The 21325-nt window shown below is 47.2% G+C and overlaps 2 protein-coding genes across 4 annotated transcripts in view; both read right to left on the bottom strand.

The window, feature by feature from the left end:
- ZBTB47 (zinc finger and BTB domain containing 47) overlaps nucleotides 1-10044 on the bottom strand; it is a 28353-nt gene extending 18309 nt beyond the window's left edge. Inside the window, exon 1 of the mRNA XM_081971323.1 lies at nucleotides 9861-10044. Coding sequence (XP_081827449.1) covers nucleotides 9861-9863 — 3 coding nt within the window. The 5' untranslated portion in view covers nucleotides 9864-10044. The remainder of the gene's footprint in view (nucleotides 1-9860) is intronic.
- Nucleotides 10045-12372: 2328 nt separating this feature from the next.
- The window catches only part of NKTR (natural killer cell triggering receptor), a 46502-nt gene continuing 37549 nt past the window's right edge, over nucleotides 12373-21325 (bottom strand). For 2 of the 3 annotated variants that reach the window (XM_081970194.1, XM_081970196.1), the window contains 3 exons: nucleotides 16708-16767; nucleotides 15519-15617; nucleotides 12373-13819 (listed from right to left, as the gene is read on the bottom strand). In XM_081970194.1, the coding sequence (XP_081826320.1) occupies nucleotides 13741-13819; nucleotides 15519-15617; nucleotides 16708-16767 (238 nt within the window). In that variant the 3' untranslated portion in view covers nucleotides 12373-13740. The remainder of the gene's footprint in view (nucleotides 13820-15518; nucleotides 15618-16707; nucleotides 16768-21325) is intronic. The other variant, XM_081970195.1, reaches the window with a different exon arrangement.

Raw genomic sequence — 21325 nt, 5'->3', positions numbered from 1 at the left:
TTCCCTCTTTCCTTCCTTCCCCTCTTTCTTTCCTTCTTTTTTTCCTTCCTTCCCTCCCTCCCTTTCCCTTCCCTTCCTTCCCCTCTTTCTTTCCTTCGCCTTTTCTTCCTTCCCTCTTTCCTTCCTTCCCTCCCTCCCTTTCCCTTCCCTTCCTTCCCCTCTTTCTTTCCTTCACCTTTTCTTCCTTCCCTCTTTCTTGCCTTATCCTTTTCTTTCTTCCTTCCCACCTTCCCTTTCCCTTCCTTCCTTCCCCTTTCTTTCCTTCACCTTTTCTTCCTTCCCTCTTTCCTTCCTTCCCCTCTTTCTTTCCTTCTTTTTTCCCTTCCTTCCCTCCCTCCCTTTCCCTTCCTTCCCCTCTTTCTTTCCTTCGCCTTTTCTTCCTTCCCTCTTTCCTTCCTTCCCTCCCTCCCTTTCCCTTCCCTTCCTTCCCCTCTTTCTTTCCTTCACCTTTTCTTCCTTCCCTTTCCTTCCTTCCCACCTTCCCTTTCCCTTCCCTTCCTTCCCCTCTTTCTTTCCTTCGCCTTTTCTTCCTTCCCTCTTTCCTTCCTTCCCTCCCTCCCTTCCCCTTCCCTTCCTTCCCCTCTTTCTTTCCTTTGCCTTTTCTTCCTTCTCTTTCCTTCCTTCCCCTTTCTTTCCTTCTCCTTTTCTTCCTTCCCTCCCTTGTCCTTCCTTCCTTCTTCTTCCTGTCCCTTTTCTTCCTTCCTTCCTTCCTTCCTTCCTTCCTTCCTTCCCCCCTCCTTCTGAAAACAAAGGTGGAGGCTCACTTTTAGGATGCCCTCCCAAATCGATAAAAGCCCCACTGAATCCTAGGGCTGGAAAGGATCTTGGAGGTCATCTAGTCCAACCCGCTGATCAAGGCAGAAGATGGCTGAAAAGACCCATTCATTGGGCTGGGGTTGTGTAAGAGCCAGAATACAGGCAGTTCCTGATTTACGGCCAGTTCTTTTACAACCATCTGAAGTAACAATAGACCCATCATCCCCCACCCCCATTGGTCATGTGGCCAAGTAACAGGAAGATCCACTTTACGACCAGACCTGATGTTCTACGGTCATAACCAGGATCTGTGATGTTCGTTGCCAGTTTCCAGAAAAAGATGAAAGTCATGTATAGTCCACAACTTACACAGTTGAGCTCAAAATCTTCATTGTTAAGTGAGACCGTTGAGTTTTGCCTCATTTTATGACCTTTCTGGACACAGTTGTTAAGTGAGCCCCTGCAGTTGTTAAGTTGGTCATACAGTTGTTAAATGAATCGGGCTTCCTGCTTAATTTTGCATGTTGGAAGGTTGCAAAAGGGGGATCACTCAACCCTGGGACACCGCAACTGCCATAAATACGAGACACTTGCTCAGCGTCTCAATTTTGATCACGTGACCACGGGGATGCAGCAATGGGCATAAGTGTGAAAAACAGTCACAAATCACCCTTTTCAGTGCCGCTGTAACTTTGAACTGTCACTAAATGAAACGTTGTGAGTGGAGGACTACCTGTGCTTATTATCCCTTATCCAAAGTTACTAAGTTGATATCAATCATAATTTTGAGTTAAGGAGCCATATCCAAAATATCAACTTATGCAGTCCATAAAAAATGACACAGCTCCTCACTCCAAACGCGAGAGGAAACACCAGCATTATGGAGTGATGAGGAACCTTGGAGATCATCTATCCAACCCCGGAGCCTGAAAAGGGTTCAATTGTACTCTAGTACAGCGATGGCAAACCTTTTTTTGGCTCGCGTGCCATAAGGGGGGGAGCGCAGAGGGGGCGTGCGTGGGCGTGCCACATCCATAATGCAATGAGCGACACCCACCCAGCGCGTATGTGCACAGGACAGACTCAACCCCCCATTTTTGGGATACTTTTTTCACCCTCCCCAGGCTCCAGAGGCTTTATAGGAGCCTGGGGAGGGCGAAAACATCCCCCTCCCCCGGAGGCTTCAGGAGCTTCCCGGAAGGCCCCTGAAGGCTCCGGAGCGCTAAAACACGGCCCTACCGGCAAACCGGAAATTCAGGAATGGACTTCCAGTTTGCTCGTAGGGCCGGTTTAAGCCCTCCGGAGCCTTCAGAGGCCTTCAGGACGTTTCCCTGAAGGCTCCGGAAGACTAAAAACAGCCCTACGAGCGACCCAGAAGTAACAGGGCAAGGCCTCGCTTTCCCTGACAAATGGTGTGGCGTGCCACCTGTGCCACACGTTCGCCATCTCGGCTCTAGTACCATGATGGCGAACCTGTAGCACGCACAGCTCTCTCTGTGGGCACGAGAGCCATCGCTCCAACTCAGCTCCACTGCCGTCCAGCTGATTTCCGGATCTCTGCTGCGCATGCACGGGCAGGCGGGGCCCGCTTTTGGTCCCAAGACGCCACATGGTGGACTACTAGGCCCAAAAACGGGGTGCGGGGTGTATGGCACGTTCATGCATGGGAGGAGCATGGGGAGGGATTGCACGCACATGCAAAGGGCGTGCAGGGCAGGGTCTCACGCACATTGCATTATGGGTGCGTTGACGCGGGCATGCGTGCTTTTGGCACATGACAACAAAAAGGTTAGTCCTCACTGCTTTAGTACGATCAAGCAGCTAAACCTAAAATTTAGAATGGAGAAAAATGTACTTATCAGGTTGGCCAACTATGCAATTTTTCAGCCTGGAAGAACTTTTAACAGGTGTGGACTTCAACTCCCAGATTGCCCCTAGAGTGGCTGGGGAATTCTGGGAATTGAAGTCAACGTATTTCTCTTTTCTAAGTATTTCCAACCTATTTCCCTTTTCTATATAACAGGATGTGGGTGTTCCAAAAAGTGGGTACAATATTTTTAATTTGTTTTCTGTGAGTTTTTTGGGGGGCGGGGTGTTAAATGAGGAAACAGGAAGAGGAGCGGAGAAGAGGAAAAGGGAGGAGAAGGAAGGAGAGAGGGGAAAGGAGAGAGATAAATATATAGAATGTTGTGGTACAATTATAAAAATAATGCTTATAACTATGACGTACAACATTGTGTATTTAAAAGAGATTATAAATGTGTCACTAAGAGAATATTGGCTATAATCTGGGTGTATAAAACCATGTATATACTCCAAAAGGACAAGATACAGCCAAGTACACTGTGGCTCCAAAACTGGAAATGTGATGTATTATAAAGAAAAATATACTACAATAAAAATATTTACAAAAACAAACAAGAAAAGGAAGAGGAGACGTTCCTGGGAGACCCACTGCTATGACCACAATATTTACATTTGAAAGACATGATGAAACTGCATTGAAATTGGATTTAGTAACTAAGAAGTTAGTCCTCAACGTACGACCACAAGTGAGCACCCAAAATTTCCATTTCTAGGCCAGAGAGTTGTTAAGTGAGTCTTGCCCCATTTTACCACCTTTCTTGCCACCGTTGTGAGTGACTGCAGTTAAGTGAGTCACTGCAGTCATTAAGTTACTTACACGGTTGTTAAGTGAATCTGGCTTCCTACTTCTCAGAAACTCGCAAAAGGAGATCACATGACCCCAGGATGTTGCAACCATCATAAATATGAGTCAGTTGTGCTAGGTGTCACATGACCATGAGGCTGCAACGATTTTAAGTATTGAAAAACGGTCGTAAGTCTCATTTTTAAAGTGCTATTACAACTTTGAATGGTCATTAAACAAAATGGTTGTAAATCGAGGACTAGCTGTAGCAAATTTCCAGCAATTCTTCACGGAGCGGATTTAATCCCTGGGAAAGAGGAGTTTACTTCTCAATTAAGGAAGGGAATGCAGGAGGACAGGGTCACAAAATTAAATTCAGTTTATCACTAAAACAATTACAGGCGGTCCTTGGCTTACAACCGATCACTTACCAACTGTTCCAAGTTATGACGGGACCAGAAATGTCTAAGACTGGGGAACCCTGATCAAAGAGATAATTTGAATATCCCTTTCTCTTGTTCCCCCCCCCCCCAAGGAGCCTAACTCTGAACCATTCAAAATTTGACAAAAATATTACAGATAACCCTCGACTTATGAGGGTTATCTGTAATATTTTTGTCAAATTTTGAATGGTTCAGAGTTAGGCTCCTGGGGGGGGGGGGGGAAACAAGAGAAAGGGATATTCAAATTATCTCTTTGATCAGGGTTCCCCAGTCTTAGACAGTTTAGGTTGGGTGGACTTCAACTCCCAGAATTCAGCAGCTTGCATGGTAAAGTTCACTGGTCGTTACAAAATTCTGGGAACTGAAGTCCAGTCTAGGCAAGGAAAAGCAAATGCACAGGTACAGTATAGATGATACCGTGCTCAACAGTAGTAACTGTGAAAGGGATCTTGGAGTCCTAGTGGACAACCATTTAAATAGGAGCCAGCCGTGTGCAGCAGCTGCCAAAAAAGCCAACACAGTTCTAGGCTGCATCAACAGAGGGATAGAATCAAGATCACGTGAAGTGTTAATACCACTTTATAATGCCTTGGTAAGGCCACACTTGGAATACTGCATTCAGTTCTGGTCACCACGATGTAAAAAAGATGTGGAGACTCTAGAAAGAGTGCAGAGAAGAGCAACAAAGATGATTAGAGGACTGGAGGTTAAAACATATGAAGAACGGTTGCAGGAACTGGGTATGTCTAGTTTAATAGAAAGAAGGACTAGGGGAGACATGATAGCAGTATTCCAATATCTCAGGGGCTGCCACAAAGAAGAGGGAGTCAAACTATTCTCCAAGGCACCTGAGGGTAGAACAAGAAGCAATGGGTGGAAACTAATCAAGGAGAGAAGCAACTTAGAACTGAGGAGAAATTTCCTGACAATTAGAACAATTAATCAGTGGAACAGAATTTGCCTCCAGAAGTTGTGAATGCCCTAACACTGGAAGTCTTTAAGAAGATGCTGGATATCCATTTGTCTGAAGTGGTGTAGGGTTTCCTGCCTAGGCAGGGGGTTGGACTAGAAGACCTCCAAGCCCCCGAACCGATTCCCCGGTTGCTGACGTCGCCTTTTTTTTTTGTGTGTGTCCTGCACATTCGCAGAAAAAATTCCATTGAACTTTGCACATGCAAAAATTTTTGTAGTCCCACATTCTGTAAAAATCTTTTTACTTTCACACTGATTCAACAGAACGTGGGACTACGAAAGATTTTCTGTTCATTATAATTATTCGGTCTTTTTTTTGCTGTTTGGGAGGTTTTGGTTTCTAAATCCACCCGAACTGATCAAGGAAGATGGGAGTTGTAGTCCTAAACTTTGAGAAGCCAGGGGAGGGGCCAGTGCCTATCATAATGGCTGGTTCTTCATAGTGCCCAGCAATGGGGTAGAATAAGTAGAGTGAAAGCAGCTGCATTTGTGAGGGAAAGTGCACCACACAGCATACCACAGAATCTTTGTTTCTGCTGGTGCCTTTAAAACCCTCTTTTCACCACTAGCCATTGGTCCCAAGGTCGACTACAGGCAGTCCTCAACTTACAATGCTTCATTTAGTGACCATTTGCAGTAAGAACGGTACTGAAAATAGTGACTCACAACCGTTTTTCACACTTACAACCGTTGCAGCATCCCCTTAGTTACATGATCAGGATTCAGCCATTTCGCCACTGGTTCATATTTATGACAGTCGCAATGTCCCGGAGGATCATGTGATCATTTTCTGTGACCGTCAGCCAAGCGAAGTCAGTGGGGAAGCCAGATTCACTTGACAACCATGTTGTTAACTTAACAGCTGCAGCATGCAGCATTTCATTTAGCAACTGTGGCAAGAAAGGTCGTAAAATGGGCCAAAACTCAACTTTCTCAATTAACATAAATGTTAGGCTCAATTATGGCCGTAAATCAAGGACTACCTGTAATTCTCACCATGGAGGTTCCAGGCAGGGGAATTAATTTTTTTTTAGCAACCAGTTCTCTGCCCGGTTGCTGGATGGGCGGGGCCATGGGGGTGAGGCCTTTTCGGCTTCCTGCATCATAGTGGGAGGCAAGCGTTTTCACCCTCCCCAGCCTCCAGAGGCTTTTATCGAGCCTCCGGGAGGGTGAAAACGGCCTTCGCTGGGCTCTGGAGGCTGGAAATGGGCCCATTTCCAGACTTCCGGTAGGCCCGTTTTTTGCCCTCCAGAGCCTTTATGCATGACGAATGGGCCGCGTGGAGACTCCTGGGAGGGGCGAGGCCAGCCAGTCCTTGTAACTACCTGTTCGGTGAACCAGATTAAAATTAATATCCAATTCATCCGAACCATTTCAAACTGGCTGAATTTCACCCCCAGCTGTAATGTCTGAAAGTGAATTTGCTCCTTTGCTGATCTATTATATATTTGCACAACACAAACCAACACACACACACACACATTCTATTCCTCACGGCTAGAACAAAACTCTTTTGTGTTTGGGGTGACACTGGGAGACACCAACCATCAATGAGAAGCTGAGTTGTCCAGTAGAAGAACAACTCCACCATCCAGAACTCCAAAGTTTGTAATGTCGCTAAATCAATGGTTGTTAAGTCTACATCTGTCTGTTTGTCCGTCCATCCATCTTATTAATCTATTATCACTCATCTATCTTTGTTAACTATATTGCTTTGTTGACCTGTTGTCTATCTTAATTATCTATATTGTTTTATCTATCCTTCTATCATCTACAGTGTTTCCCTGAAAATAAGACATGCCCTGCTAATAAGCCCAATCGGGCTTTTCAGAGCATGTGCCATAATAAGCCCTCCCCCGAAAATAAACCCGCCCCCAACTATTTAAGCGCATGCACAACCAGTTCCCGCCATTACCACTGTACCACCTACCGGTACAGCTTGCGGGGCAAAAAGAGGGCTCGCCGCAAAAACAGTGGTAGGAGAAGCAAAGTGCCTCCACCCCCTGCCCTTCCCTCCCGTGCTAAAAGAGCCCACCGCAAAAACAGCGGCAGGCCAGCAATGTGATCACCCCCTCTCACCTGTTCCTTCTCGCGCAAAAAACCACCGCCCACCCTAATGGTAAAGGCAACCCGCCTGGTTCCCTTCCCCGCCGTCCCTTTAGCAAGGGGTGGCATTGGGGAGGGAGAAGCAAAGCGCGCCTCTTACCTTTCCAGGTGCGTTGCGTTCCTCGCCCTTTTGCCCATTGAATCCCCTTGTAAAAAAACCCTCATGAGTTCAACTCGCGAGGTTTTTTTTACAAGGGGATTCAATGGGCGAAACGGCGAGGAATGCAACGGACCTGGAAAGGTAAGAGGCGCGCCTCACTTCTCCCCCCCCAACCTGCCATCCCTCGCTAAAGGGACGGCGGGGAAGGGAACCAGGCAGGCGGCCTTTACAATTGGGGTGAGGTGGGTGGTGTTGGGCCGTGAGGTCTGCCTCTTACCTTTCCAGCTCCGTCGTGTTCCTTGTCATTGTGTTCAGGGAAGCCCCTGGTTGAGAAAAACCGTTCTCGCGACTTCAAAAAGTTTGATTGAACTTGCGAGAAGAGGGTTTTTTTTTTTACCAGCTGCTTCCCTGAGCACAATGGCGAGGAACGCGATGGAGCTAGAAAGGTAAAAGGCATGCCTCGCTTCTCACCTGCCCCAGAAAATAATAAACACTCCCTTATAACCCTCCCCAAGGCCATATTTCATGGGGCAAAAGAAAATAAGACCCTGTCTTATTTTCAGGGAAACACAGTATCTACATCCATATATCCATCGATCTATATCATCCATCCATTATTATCTAGATTCTTAATGATCTATTATCAATCATGAATGTTTGTTAACTATATTGTCTTATTGATCTGTCATCTACCTTTATTATCTATATTCACTTATATCTGTCTATCTATCTATCTATCTATCTATCTATCTATCTATCTATCTCTAACTATCTATCCTATCTACCTACCTGTCTATCATCTATCTACCATACCTACCACTGTCATCCCTCCCTCCCTTTATATCTATCTATGCCATCCATCCATCCATCCGCCTCTATCTCTGTATCTATATATCTATCTTTCTATCAACTATCTATCATGTATTTCATCTATCATGTGTCTCACCTATCAATCAATCTGCCTGTTTATCTGTCTGTATCTATATCTATCTATCCTATCTATCCTATCTATCTATCTATCTATCTATCTATCTATCTATCTATCTATCTATCTATCATCTATCTATCTATCATCTATTTATCTATCTATCAACTATCTATCTATCTTTCTATCATCTATCTCTATCTACCTACTCATCCATCATCCATCAATCATCCATCAATCATCCATCCATCCATCCATCCATCCATCCATCCATCCATCTATCTATCTATCTATCTATCTATCTATCTATCTATCTATCTATCTATGCATTTATCTATCTTTGCCATCCGTTTCTATCTGTCCGTGTCTCTGTGTCTGTCTGTCTATCTATCTAGCTTTCTATCATCTATCCCATCTATCATGTATCTTATCCATCTATCGCCCATCTGCCTGCCTACCACTTGAACTAAACTGCTGCCTGGTCCTGCCTGCATATCAGCTCCCCAAGCAACGGTAATGAATCAGTGAAGAATTTTGCAAATAAATGTCTGACCAAGCCCAGAAGTCAGTGTCCTAACCTCTCTCTCTTGGGGGCATTTGCAACTGTCAGCCCGTGACTCCCCCACAAGACACATACCAATACCCTACATTCCGGCTAAGGATGATAGGAGTTGAGGTACAGGACCTCTCTAAAAAAAACGACATTTCACCCATAGGACTGTGTTACACTCCTTGGCCAGTTGCAGGTAGGAGCTGACTTAGTTGCTGTGCTGCTGCTTAAGCATTGTGAACCCCCCCCCCTCAAAAGGAGTTATCATGTGTTCTTTCGAAGGAGAGAGACATACTTTCGCAAACCCTTTTTTAAAATCCAACACATGCAATCTTAAGCAGATCACGTGACACACACACACACACACACACACACACACACACACACACCCCCCAAAAGAAGAAGCGACAGAATTGACGGGGGATGGTTCTTGGTGTCAAATCAAAGCAAGTTTCTATTGCAAAGCTCCAACTCCCACTCCCCACTTCCCCTCCAACCCTGTTTGTGTCGTTCAGCGCACACACACACACACACACACAGAGAGAATCGGGTTGCCAAGCTGCTTGCAAGGACCTTAAATGCACCGAAATGCAACTGCCAATCAGGCGCGCAAGGAAGCGGATTAAGTCCCTAAAGCCTGGAGGGTTTGCGGCGGGGAGGAAGGCGGGTGGGGGGGGGGGGCGCGAACCAGAAGGGAAGAAATTACAGCGCAAGCCAAGTTGTCTGGGTGAGCTCATTTGTCGCAATGGGATCGAGTCTGGCTAGGGAAATGGGAGGGAGGTTAACTCCTTCCAAGCCACGGTCTGGCCAAGGAGGAGGTGGGCATCTCCTGCGCGGTTCCCCTCCCCACCTTTGCAAAAAAAAAAAAAAATAAGAAGAAGGCAAGGGAGCAGGGTCCCAGCAGGCGTGCAAATTTCTATTCCCCCCCCCCCCGTTCTCTCCACCCGCGCCTTTGATTGCAACGCGTGCATGGTGCAGGACAAAACCCTGACGTCGGAAGGACCAGAAGAAAAAGAAAGGAAGGAAAGACGAGAGAAAGAAATAGAAGGGACGGAGGGAGAAGGAAATAGAAGAGTGGAAGGAAGGAGGGAGGGAGAAAAGGAAAGAAGAAAGGAAGGAAAAAGGCAGAAGGAGAGAGGGCGAAGGCATGGCCATTACCTTTGCAAATCGCACCGTAAACTGCATTGCATTGTAAATGGCATTGCAAATGGGATTGCATTGCAAAGCAACTTCCGACCCTCCCTTCCTCCACTCTCCCACCCGCCCCCTCTACATATCCCTTAGCCTGCCAGCGCCCCTGTCCTGGGAATAATAATAATTTAAAAAGAGGAAACAAGTTGGGGGGGGGGGCGCTCTACCATTTTGCTGCCGGGCTGCCCGATCCAGGGAGCCCCGCTGCTCCTTTGCTCGCGGTGGGGTTGCGCTCTCCATCAAAAGATCCAGGGGTGGAGCGAGGAAGGTGGATTCGTGGGGAGGGAGGGATCTTCTCGCTTGTTCCGTCTAAAAAGGGGTGTATATATTGCTTCTCTGGCTGACAGCCTCCCCCCCACCCCCCCACCCCCTTCTCTCCTGCTTCCTCCTCCTTCTCCTCTGCAGCGGCCGATGCTGGGCGCTTTGCAAAGGTTTCCTCGGTCGATGCTCCGCCTCCCCCTCCCCTCTCCCGCCCCTTTCTGTCCTCCCTCCTCCTCCCCAGCAAGAAGTGGGGGAGGGGGAGGAAATGCTGGCAGCGCCCGCAGAGCGTTCCAGGCGGGTGACGGAAGCGTTTGGCTTCGCTTGGCCTTAGTGCGCCTGCGCGCCAGGTTTTGCAACGCTTTGCCAGCGTTGCAGAAATTTGATTTCTTTGCCATCTAAGAAGCAGAACTGGGAGGGCCTTGTTTTTTTAAAAAAGTTTTGTTTTTATTGTTTATAATTTTGCCTTAGTTGCTTTATAAGCAGTGAGCCACTTCCTTCCTATTTCTCCATCCTTACCTAAGGTGGGACTAGAACTCACAGCCTCCCAGTGATTGGCCCAAAGTCACCCATCTGGCTTTCATGCCTATGTGGGAGTAGAACTCACATCTCCTGATGATTGGCTGTCACCCATCTGGCTTTCGTGCCTAAGGCGTAATTAGAACTAGTCGTCTCCTGTGATTGGGCCAAAGTCATCCAGCCTGCTTTTGTGCCTAAGGTGGAACTAGAACTCCCCAGCTCTCGATTTCTGGGTCAGCACCTTAACCACTACACCAAACAGTGTTTCCTGCTTCCCTGGGCAGGAAGTAAATCCAAGCAGGTCCAAGCTGTTCATGATCCAGGAGGACGACATGCATGGGGAGGCTCTCTATGGGGGGGGGGGGGGGGTCATGTTTTCCTGGAAAGAACAGGCGCCTGGTGGGCTTGCACCTCAGAGCTATAGCTGGGGGGGGGGAGCCCGGTACGCATTGCACCGCTTGCTGTGAGCACAACCACACTAGCCATCTTTGGAGCACACCTGAAATTGAAGTTCTTACAGAGATCAGCTGTTTTGAGTTTTAGACCTTGGCATAAACTTAACATCTAGGCCAGCTTAGCTTATACCCATCAGTCGGTCCCAAGACTGAATTTGCTGTCGTGAGTGAGGCTGGGAAACCAGGTTATTTGAAGAACTACCTCTATCCCTTGTTACATTCATCCAGTCCAGCAGGATGGGAAGGCTAGCCATGTTGCGGATCCCAAACATTCTGGGTGGTGGCCTCTTTTCTGTGGACCATCATTCCCCCCAAGGAAGAATGGGTCAGTCTATTCTCTGAAGCACCAGAAGGCAGGACAAGGAATAATGGGTGGAAACCAATCAAGGAGAGAAGCAGCCTAGAACCCAGGAGAAATTTCCTGACAAAGCAATTAACCAGTGGAACCACCTGTCACCAGAAGTTGTAAATGCTCCAACATTGGATGCTTTTAACAAGAGACTGGACAGCCCATGTGTCTGGAAGGGGGAGGCTCTCTTGCTTGAGCAGAGGATTGGAGTAGATGACCTACAAGATCCTTTCCAACTCTGTTGTTCTGTTATTCCGATTCACCACCACGAGGCTTTTCTGAAAGGCCCTAAAAAGGTGTTTTTTATCAGTAGGCCTGGGTACCCGCAAATTACTATGGAGCTGATCAAGTGGCTGGTTTGATTGCAGAGTGGCTGCCATGGGCTGAGATGAGGAGTTCCTGTGCCGTGTAAGAGATTAACAACTTTGAATTTTTTTAAAAAAATGTGCAAAGTCTCTTAAATCAAGATGGGCTTCTGGGATGCCCCTCCCGCCCTTTTTTGGCCTTTCTCCATGTGGTTTTTCAGACTTTTGAAAAACGAAATCCAAAGCCTTGGATTTCTTGAAGTCTCGCCATTCAAGCACTGAAATTAAACCCTGATTGGGCTTTTTTTAAACAAGAAAATGTTGCACTTTTTCCACAGCTACGGGATTTGAAAAACAATTTGAAAAAAATTGAGGCAACATTTCCATTGCTAAGCGAGACATCTGTCAAGGGCATTTTGCCCTTTACAACCTTTCTTGCCACAGATGCTAGGAGAATTGCTATGGTTCTTAAGTGAGTAACACGGTTGTTAAGTGACTTTGCTTACCAGAAGGTTGCAATAAGGGGATCATATGACTCTGGGGACACTACAACCACTCCTAACTATGAGCCAGTTGCCAAGTGTGCAAATTTTGATCACGTGGATACCGCAACAGCCATTAAGTGTGAAAACAATTGCAAGTCACTTTTTTCCAGTGCCGTCATATCGAATGGACACTAAACGAATGGTTGCAAGTCTGGAACCATGGTTATCTGTTAAAAGTTCTTACCCACAAGACAATTGCTTTTTAAATGAAGATCAGGCAATTTGTGTCTAAAAATCAACAACTGATACTTAAATATTCCTATTTTTAATTGCATTGAAGGAGAAAAAAAATCAACAGTACATTTTATTTCCTAACAAAAAAATTATTTAAACTGATGAAATGGAGTGTAGGAAATCCTTCAAACTCTTTTGAACAAGAAATGAGTTGCCTTTAAAATCTGCGAGGGGAGGGTCTTGAATTCCCTCTTGAATTCAAAGTAGCAACCTCATATTCAAGTCACAAATTTGGGGGCCCAAAGCAGTTCCCAAAGAAAATGCTTTGCGCCACCCCGTTACGAAATATGTTGCGCTTCGGCATCGTAGAAATTTTAAGAAATTCAGGACCGGCATTAACAGATAAAGCATCGACGTTTGCCTGGACCACTAAATAACAAGTGTTATTTCTGCTGTTTTTTTTTTTAAAGAACAGTTAACTATCCGATACGAAAATTTGTGTATATCCCGACATTTCAATTTCAAAATGGAATTTTTGTCTGCTGATTTCAAACCGAAGACGGAATTCCATTGCTCCTAAAAGTTAGTTTTCTGAAATAAATTTACAGCTTGCTATCGTTGCCGATGCTCAGACTGGCAGATCTGACAGATAGTAGAAAATTAGAACGCTAGCACATTCAGACATGATGAAAACCTGGAATCAGAAGACCACGGGAGAGGAGGCAACAGAGACAAGGAGAACATCGTTCTTGTTTCTTCACTCGACAGAGAAAGGAGACTCGGTGTGGTCTAAGCATCCCTGGGAGTTCAGACTTCAAAGTTAGCTATCGGCAGCTGGATATCGTCTGCAAGGGAGCATTAGGCAAAACCGATAAAAAAACAGGATGGTAGCCCGCTTTTAACTCATGGGATCCAAATAGAGGCGACATTTTCCAGGCAAGCGATGAATCTAACTCCCAGAAATCATAAACCAGTTGGTGAATGGCCTCTTAGCCAGGATCTTCCTGAACACTACAGATCCAAGGTCTTCCTGGATCTGTAGTGTCAACGTTATTGATGTGTCAAGGTATCAGTGAACCATTAGTTCAGCACTTAAGGGCAATGTTTGAAGCAGGTAGACCACAGGTGATGGTTCTTCACAGTTTCATGGTTATCGAGTGAATTTCCTTTGGAGAAACAAGAGGCTTAACTGAAAATTCGACTGAACGTCAACCGCATCATCTAGTTTGAAACGAAACTCTGGGCAACACAAAATGATTGCCATAGCAGAGTGTACAAAAAGTAAGGTTGTGCTGAGTTTGAATAAGGCTCCGCTTCTGTTGGCAGCAGTTACTTTCGCCTGGACACTGAGAAGAAAAAGGAAAACATGAAACAAAATGTTGATCCAAGCTACGGACATAGAAACCTTCGGTTACGCATAATCGCTATGGTCAAGCGTAGGCTCAGCTGTATCTGCTGCTTTCGCTGGGACTTCGGCAATTAGAGTAGCTGCGGTCACTTTCGCTGTCAGATCCGTAAGATCTACAAGAGGAAGACAAAATATACGTCAATATGGCACACTGGGCGCTCACTTCCACTTTAAATACAGGTAGTCCTCGACAGTTCATTTAGTGACCAAAGTTACAACGGCACTGAAAAAAAATGACTATTTTTTACACCTACAACCATGGCAGCATTCTCCTTGGTCACGTGATCAAAATTCAGATGCTTGGAACTGACCATATTTATGACACTTACAGTGTCCCGGGGTCATGTGATCCCCTTTTGCGACCACCTGACAAGCAAAGTCAAGGGGGAAGCTGGATTCACCTAACAATCGTGTTACTGAACAATTGCAGTGATTCACTTAACGACTGTGGCAAACAAGGTTGCAAAATTCACTTAAGAAATGTTTCACTTAAGAATAGAAATGTTGGGCTCAATTGTGGTCATAAATCAAGGACTATCTGTAGAGACTTTTCTACAACCCGAAGATAAAAACTGAGGAACGTTTTCTGGGGTGTCTTCCATCATTTGTCTCTTCAGACCCCCCCTCCTCAAATAGGGCTTGTTAGGCTGGTACAATCGCATCATGAAACAAGGTTGTGCAATTATCCCTCCTTCAGCTCACAGATTTGCAGGATTTGTACCCAAGACTTCTGTCTGAGATAGTAACATTCCATTTCTTTGCTTTCACTTTGTTGCTAGTTGTTCCTTGAACCCCATCGGCATTAACAAAATCCCAACCAGTCAATTGCAGAAGGCAGCTTGACTTGGAAGAGCTGACATCCCTACAAAGAGACTTTTAACCCCGTCAAACAGCCACATCTGCCTATTCCAGGTCCTGAGAGAAAGACTCCAGAGGTAGACAAAAATGCCAAATCCAGCCTGAACATCTGGCTGATTCTGTAGTTCACCATAATATACAGAGTGACAGAAAACAAAGAATCTAAAGTGTTTGGTGATTTTCAAATTCAAATAGACAGGCAATTACCACATAACTCAGCAAGTAGAAGTAGAATGACTGTGGCAAAGGAAAGCAAAGGTAGTCCCAATAGCGATAGATTCCTTGGCTGCAACTCCAAAACAACTGGAACATCCCTTTAACCCCCATCGGCATTGACACAATCCCCATCAGTCAATTTCAAAATAGTTTTAATTGGAACAGCTGATATCCTTTGACGAGATCTTTAACACCGTCAAACAACAACCTGCTGCATGTTCTTGAAAAGGACTCGAGAGGTGGTATGCCTGTGCGACCTAGCATAATAATTACTGGAGCATCTCTTGAGCACCATTGGCATCGATAAAATCACCACCAGTCAATTGCAAAAGGCAGCTTGTTTTGGGCACAGCTTACAATCTTGTGAAGGTTGACAAAAATGCCAGTTCCAGTTTAAACATCTGGCTGATGGTGCGACTCAGTGTCAGGGAGGAAGGCGTGTTGGATATGTTCACTGCCTTGAGTTATTTGTAAAATAATAAAGGTGAGATACAAATTTTAAAAATGTTAATTTTTACCGTGATAAGTTAAAGCTCCTTTGGGGACCTCCATTAAAAGAGAGCAAGGATCCCGCGAGCAAAAGCATTTAACAAACACTGGTCCAGAAGCTCTCTAAACTTCCCCTGCTTTTGCAAATGCTGACAAATAACACAACACATCTGAAAATGGAATATAAGTGTTTGCATGCAATGTTTGCCAGCCGTTCCAATGACTGTCAAGCTACTAGGAAAAATTTACCTGGAACGTCGGTCGTAGCTACGAGATCGGTGGTAACTGTCACTTCTTCTGCTACGGCTGCGACTCCGGCTATAGTAACTGTCATAGGTATAGGATCTGCTTTTGTGAAGGAACCAGAAGCAACAGATTATTTGATTTACAATGACTTCCACCATTCCTAATTAAAATAAGAATTGTGTGAAAGTAACAACTGCTTTTGTGCAAGATCTCTTAATAATAAAATGGATGAATTAAGGCTACATATTGCAAAGACTAAATGCATCAAGAACTGCTGTGTTTTGCTAATTACAGAAACTTGGCTTCATTCGCTCCTTCTGGATGCAGCTGTTGAGCTGGAAGGCTACATAGCTCACTGGCAGGAAGAGGAATAGAGAATCCGGCAAGAGCAAAGGGGGAGGTTTAAGCCTTTATGTGAACAAATCTGGTGGATGAATATAAAGACTATAGACAGCAGTGGGACAACCAGACATATGTCATTTTTAACTTTGAATGGTCACTAGCTGAATTGTTGTAAGTCAAGGATTACTTGTACACCTGAATCCTAGGTGTATTATTCCTAGGGTATTAAAATTAGGAAGGAATGCAAAAGGGGGGCTTGTGCAAGCTTCAAATGTGATTCGGAAGCATGTTAGACTTTGCATAAATATACCCTCTCTCCATTATCTATTAAAGCAGAATTTTATTTTTCCTCCATTTTTCCATGCATGCCTGAAAGAAAAAAAATCCTTCAACACATAGTCCTCGATTTACAACCATTGGTTGAATGTCACCGTTTGAATTGACAACAGCACTGAGAAAAAGTGACTTATGACTGTTGCAGCATTCCCATGGTCATGAGATCAAAATTTGGACATTTGGTAACTGACATGGTTACACTACAGCTGCACTGTCCCTTTTGCAAAATTGACAAGCAAAGTCAAGGGGGAAGTCAGATTTACTTAAGAATTGTGTTCCTTACTTAACGACTGCAGTGATTCGTTTAACAACTGCAGTGGAAAGGAACGTGGTAAAATGGGCCAAAACTCATTCCACAATCGTCTCGCTTAGCAATAAGAAATTTTGGACTCAATTGTGGTCGTTAAGTCAAACAATTACCTGTAATTGTTAATAAAGCAATGGTCAGGGTACCCATTTTACAGATTGTTTCACGAAGATGTTTTATGAAAATGACCTCACGTGTCTTACATACCTTGACCGACTCCGGCGAGCGTAAGAATTGCTTCTGGATAGGCTTCGACTGTAAGTGTGACTATTCAAACAAGGGGGGAGGGGAGGAAGGTTGGCATAAATTATTTAAAAATTATTTGCATGGACAACTTTCCTAGCGTTTAAATATAGGTATTTAAGTCCAAGAATTCAAACTCTTCCCGTGTACAGGAAATTTGTCACTAAAGTAGAGAGAGGGGCTCTGCAAATTAGCTAGGCTGCAGGTAAAAACGTATCTCTTTCAAGGTGAGCTGAGCTTTAGGGACCACAGTTGTGAAGGTTTGAGGCCAATACAGGTTACAATACAATCCACTTATGACTGGTTGCTTACGGACCATTCGAAGTTATGTCGGGCCTCCCTGAGGATGCTTATGATCTGCTTCTGAAGTTCCAATGTACTACCCCACACAATCACGTGGCAACTGGCCTGCAACGCTCCGCAGTCATGTGACTACATTTTACAACAGGTTTTCTTTTGGCCAAAAAGTGGCACTTACTTCCAGTTTTCGACAAAAGCAGCCCATAACGAACGACCGTTGACTTACCTGAACGGTCCTTCTATGTGCGCTGCGAGGGGAATCCAAGCATGGGTTAACTTTGTCCATTAGCCTAGAGACTGAGTTATGCAAATTAAATGACCACGCCTCCTCTGCCTGGAATACTCAGTTTTGCACGAAGGACAGCCGTTGGAGAAGTAAGTCAAAGTCAGTCACGACGGCAGTCGAAAGGTAACAATAAGTCACGTCCAATAAAAGTCACGTCCAATATAAGTCACGTCCAGAATACGAAGGTCAAAAGTCAAAAGTCACGAGAAGAGGACCCGGACCAGCCCAAACATCGGGCGGGATTGGATTCCCCTCGCAGCGCACATAGAAGGACCGTTCAGGTAAGTCAACGGTCGTTCTCCTGTGCGCTGCTTGGGGAATCCAAGCATGGGACATGCCAGAGCAGTTGACCTAAGGGCGGGAAGTAGGCTGGTCAGGACCCGCAGAGGAGGCGAGAACCTGTTGTAGCACACGCCGCCCAAAGGATGCCTCAGCCGAAGCGTAAGAGTCCACCTTGTAATGCCGAATGAATGGGGACGGCGACGCCCAAGTGGCTGCTCTGCAAATATCCTCAACCGAAGCCTGAGTGGACCAGGCCGCTGTTGTCGCCGCGCTCCTGGTAGAGTGAGGAGTAATGCGTCTGGGAACCGGCCGGGATTGAGAGTCATAAGCTAGTGCGATGCAGGCCTTCAACCAACGTCCGATGGTATTGGGGGAAACTTTCTGCCCCATAGAAGAAGGCTGGAATGAGACGAAGAGTGCCTCTGTCCTGCGGAATGCAGCCGTGCGCTTCACATAGCGACGAAGGGTTCTCCGAACGTCCAGATGATGCCACTGTCGCTCCTGCGGATGAGAAGGATGCGGGCAAAAGTCTGGGAGAACAAGCTCCTGCGCCCTGTGAAACAAGGTATTGACCTTGGGCAGGAAGGATGGATCCAAACGGAGAACCACTCTGTTGGAATGGAAGATGCAAAGATCAGACCGAACTGAGAGAGCGGCCAGTTCCGAAACTCTGCGGGCAGAAGTAATGGCCACCAGGAATGCTGTTTTGAGCGTAAGTAGTCGCAAGCTGATGGAGCGGATGGGCTCAAAAGGCGAAGATGTAAGCGCCCTGAGTACCAACGGAAGATCCCAGGTAGGATAACGGTGGACAGTTGGAGGCCGGATGTTGGAGGCGCCCTTCAGAAAGGCCTTGACCCGTGCGTGTTGAGTTAGCGACCGGGCCCGACCACCACTAAGGACTGTGGACAGAGCGGCGACCTGGCGGCGTAGAGTGTTCGGTGCCAATCCCTTCTCTAGGCCCGATTGTAGAAAATCGAGGACCTGGGGAACTGATGCTCTGGTCGGAACGATGGTATTGCGACGGCACCACCTGCAAAAAGCCTGCCACGTGGCTTCGTAAATACGAGTAGTGGAAGGCCTGCGGGCCGCCTGAATGGTGTCGATGACAGCGCTGGAGAAATGAAGACTGGTCAACTTAGCCCGCTCACGTGCCACACAGCTAACTGCAAGAGCTGAGGATTCGGATGAATGAGATCCCCCTGGTTGAGCTGGATCTGGTTGTCCGGGATGCGCCAAGGGCGGTTGATGGACAGGTGGACGAGGTCGGCGTACCAGGGACGTCGAGGCCACATTGGCGCCACTAGGAGAACCTCCGCCTGTTCCGAAAGTATTTTCTGGATGACCAGAGGGAGAATCGGCAGTGGCGGAAAAGCGTACAGTAGGCCGGGCGGCCAGGGGCTGCGTAGAGCATCCGTGCCCTCCGCCCCCTGAGTTCGGAACCGGGTGTAATATCTGGCTGTCTGAGCATTGCAAGGCTGGGCAAAAAGATCCACCTGCGGTGTGCCGAACCGGTGAGTTAGCTCCCGAAAGAGGGAGGGATGCAGCTGCCATTCCGCTTGGTCGACCGTCGCTCGGCTCAACCAATCCGCCTGCGTGTTGGAGTCGCCTGAAATGTGCTCCGCCTTCAATGACAGCAGTCTGGCTTCCGCCCAGTGGTGTAACTTCTCCGCCTCCAGCATCAGGGCCTTGGAACGGGTGCCCCCTTGACGATTCACGTGGGCCTTGGAGGCAACATTGTCCGTCAGAACTAGAATGTGGTTGTGTGACACAATGTCCCTGAACTCCAAAAGGGCCAGCCGGATGGCTCGAAGTTCCAGCCAGTTGATGCTGTTGTTGATTTCCTGGCTGGACCATCGGCCCTGTGCCACCCGATCCAGTACATGGGCTCCCCACCCATACAGACTGGCATCTGTTGTCACCTGGATGCGATCCGGCTCCTTGAACGGGCTCCCCCTGAGGAGTTTGGAAGAAGCCCACCACCGGAGGGATCGTAGAGGCTTGGGTGGCAGACGCACCTTGATCTGGGTGTGGCTTGTGTGAGCTCTCTGGAAGGGTAGCAGGAACCACTGGAGAGGGCGAGAGTGGAATCGGGCCCAAGGAACCACCTCGATGCACGAAATCATCTTCCCGAGTAACTGGGAAAGAGTGGCCAAGGGGATGAGTCTTTGAGATGATATCCGACTCACCAGAGCGCAGATGCTCTGCCGTCTGTCCTGGGACAGGAACACTTCGCACGTCCTGGAGTTGATGATCGTGCCCAGGTGGAGCAACGACGTGGTTGGTCGTAGGTGGCTCTTGGTGAGGTTCAGGACAAAGCCGTGGCGGCGCAGAGTGTCCATTGTGACTTCCAAGTCCCTTACCGCCTGGGCACGTGTTGAGGACAGGAGCAGGATGTCGTCTAGGTAACAGTTGACCCGGATGGGCACTGTGCGAAGCGAAGCTGCCACAACTGCGAGGAGCTTGGTAAACGTGCGAGGGGCCGATGATAGGCCAAAAGGCAGGGCCCGGTATTGGAAATGACGGCCTGCATAGTGGAAGCGGAGAAACCTCCTGTGGGCCTGATGTATCGGAACATGGAGGTATGCTTCTTTTATGTCGACCGATGTCATCAGGTCGCCGCGGCGTATGGATGCTAAGATGCTTCTGAGAGACTGCATCTTGAATTTTTGATATTTGATGAAGAGATTGAGCCGCTTTAAATCCAGGATGGCCCGCCATCCTCCTGAGCTTTTGGGAACTAGGAATAATATTGAATAAAATCCTAGCCCCTCCTGCCCTTTTGGAACCTGCTCTATAGCCTCGATGGACAGGAGGTGTTGAATCTCTTCGTTCATTAGGCGCCGCTTTTCTTGGCACCTGGGTACCGGACAACGGATGAAGCGTCTTGGTGGGAGGGACAGAAACTCCAGAGTGAGGCCCTGCCTCACTACTTGAAGGGCCCAGGCGTCGGATGTGGTCTCCGCCCATTGATGAGCGTAGGCCAGAAGCCGAGCGCCTATGGCCCCCTCCCCCTGGGAGTCACCGGTACCTGCGAAAGGACCGGTTACCGCCCCCTCGAAAGGGCCGCCTAGACTGAGCCTGTGGTTGGGACTGCTGGCGACTCCTATCTCTAGGACCGAAGCGGTCCTGGCCCCTATCCTGAACCTGATTGCCTCGGTTATATTGGGGAACGTAAGGAGTGGTGGTGAATCCCGAGTCCCCAGCCCTGAAATTCTGGCGTCTATTATATGGTTGCTGTCTCCTATCATTGCGTCTGGTGGCAGAAGGAAGGACTTTACGTTTGTCCCTAGTCTCGATAAGAATAGGATCAAGAACGGAACCAAACAGAGCCTCACCCTTGAAGGGCGTGGAAGCTAAACGCCATTTAGAACGAATGTCTGCCTGCCAATGGCGAAGCCACAACAGGCGACGAGAGGCTACATTAGAAACTACGGCTCGGGAAGCGAACTTGGCCGCGTTAAGAGTGGCATCTGCAGAATATTCCAGAGCCGCCATCAATTTTGTGACATCCTGGTGAAGTCTCATGTCATCAGGGGCAAGCCTAGCTTGAAGTTGCCTGAGCCAGACCAAAGATGTACGATTAAAGAAGGATGCCGCAGAGGCGGCACGTAAGGCCCAGGCAGCTGCTTGATGTGTCCTACGTATGACCATCTCGGCCTTGCGGTCCTCAGCCTTCAATCCCTCAGAAATCTCCGAAGGAATGAGTGCAGGAGA

This window comes from Natrix helvetica, assembly GCF_964273705.1.
Source record: "Natrix helvetica genome assembly, chromosome: Z".
NCBI lineage: Eukaryota > Metazoa > Chordata > Lepidosauria > Squamata > Natricidae > Natrix > Natrix helvetica.
This window is presented reverse-complemented; position numbering and strand designations above follow the sequence as displayed.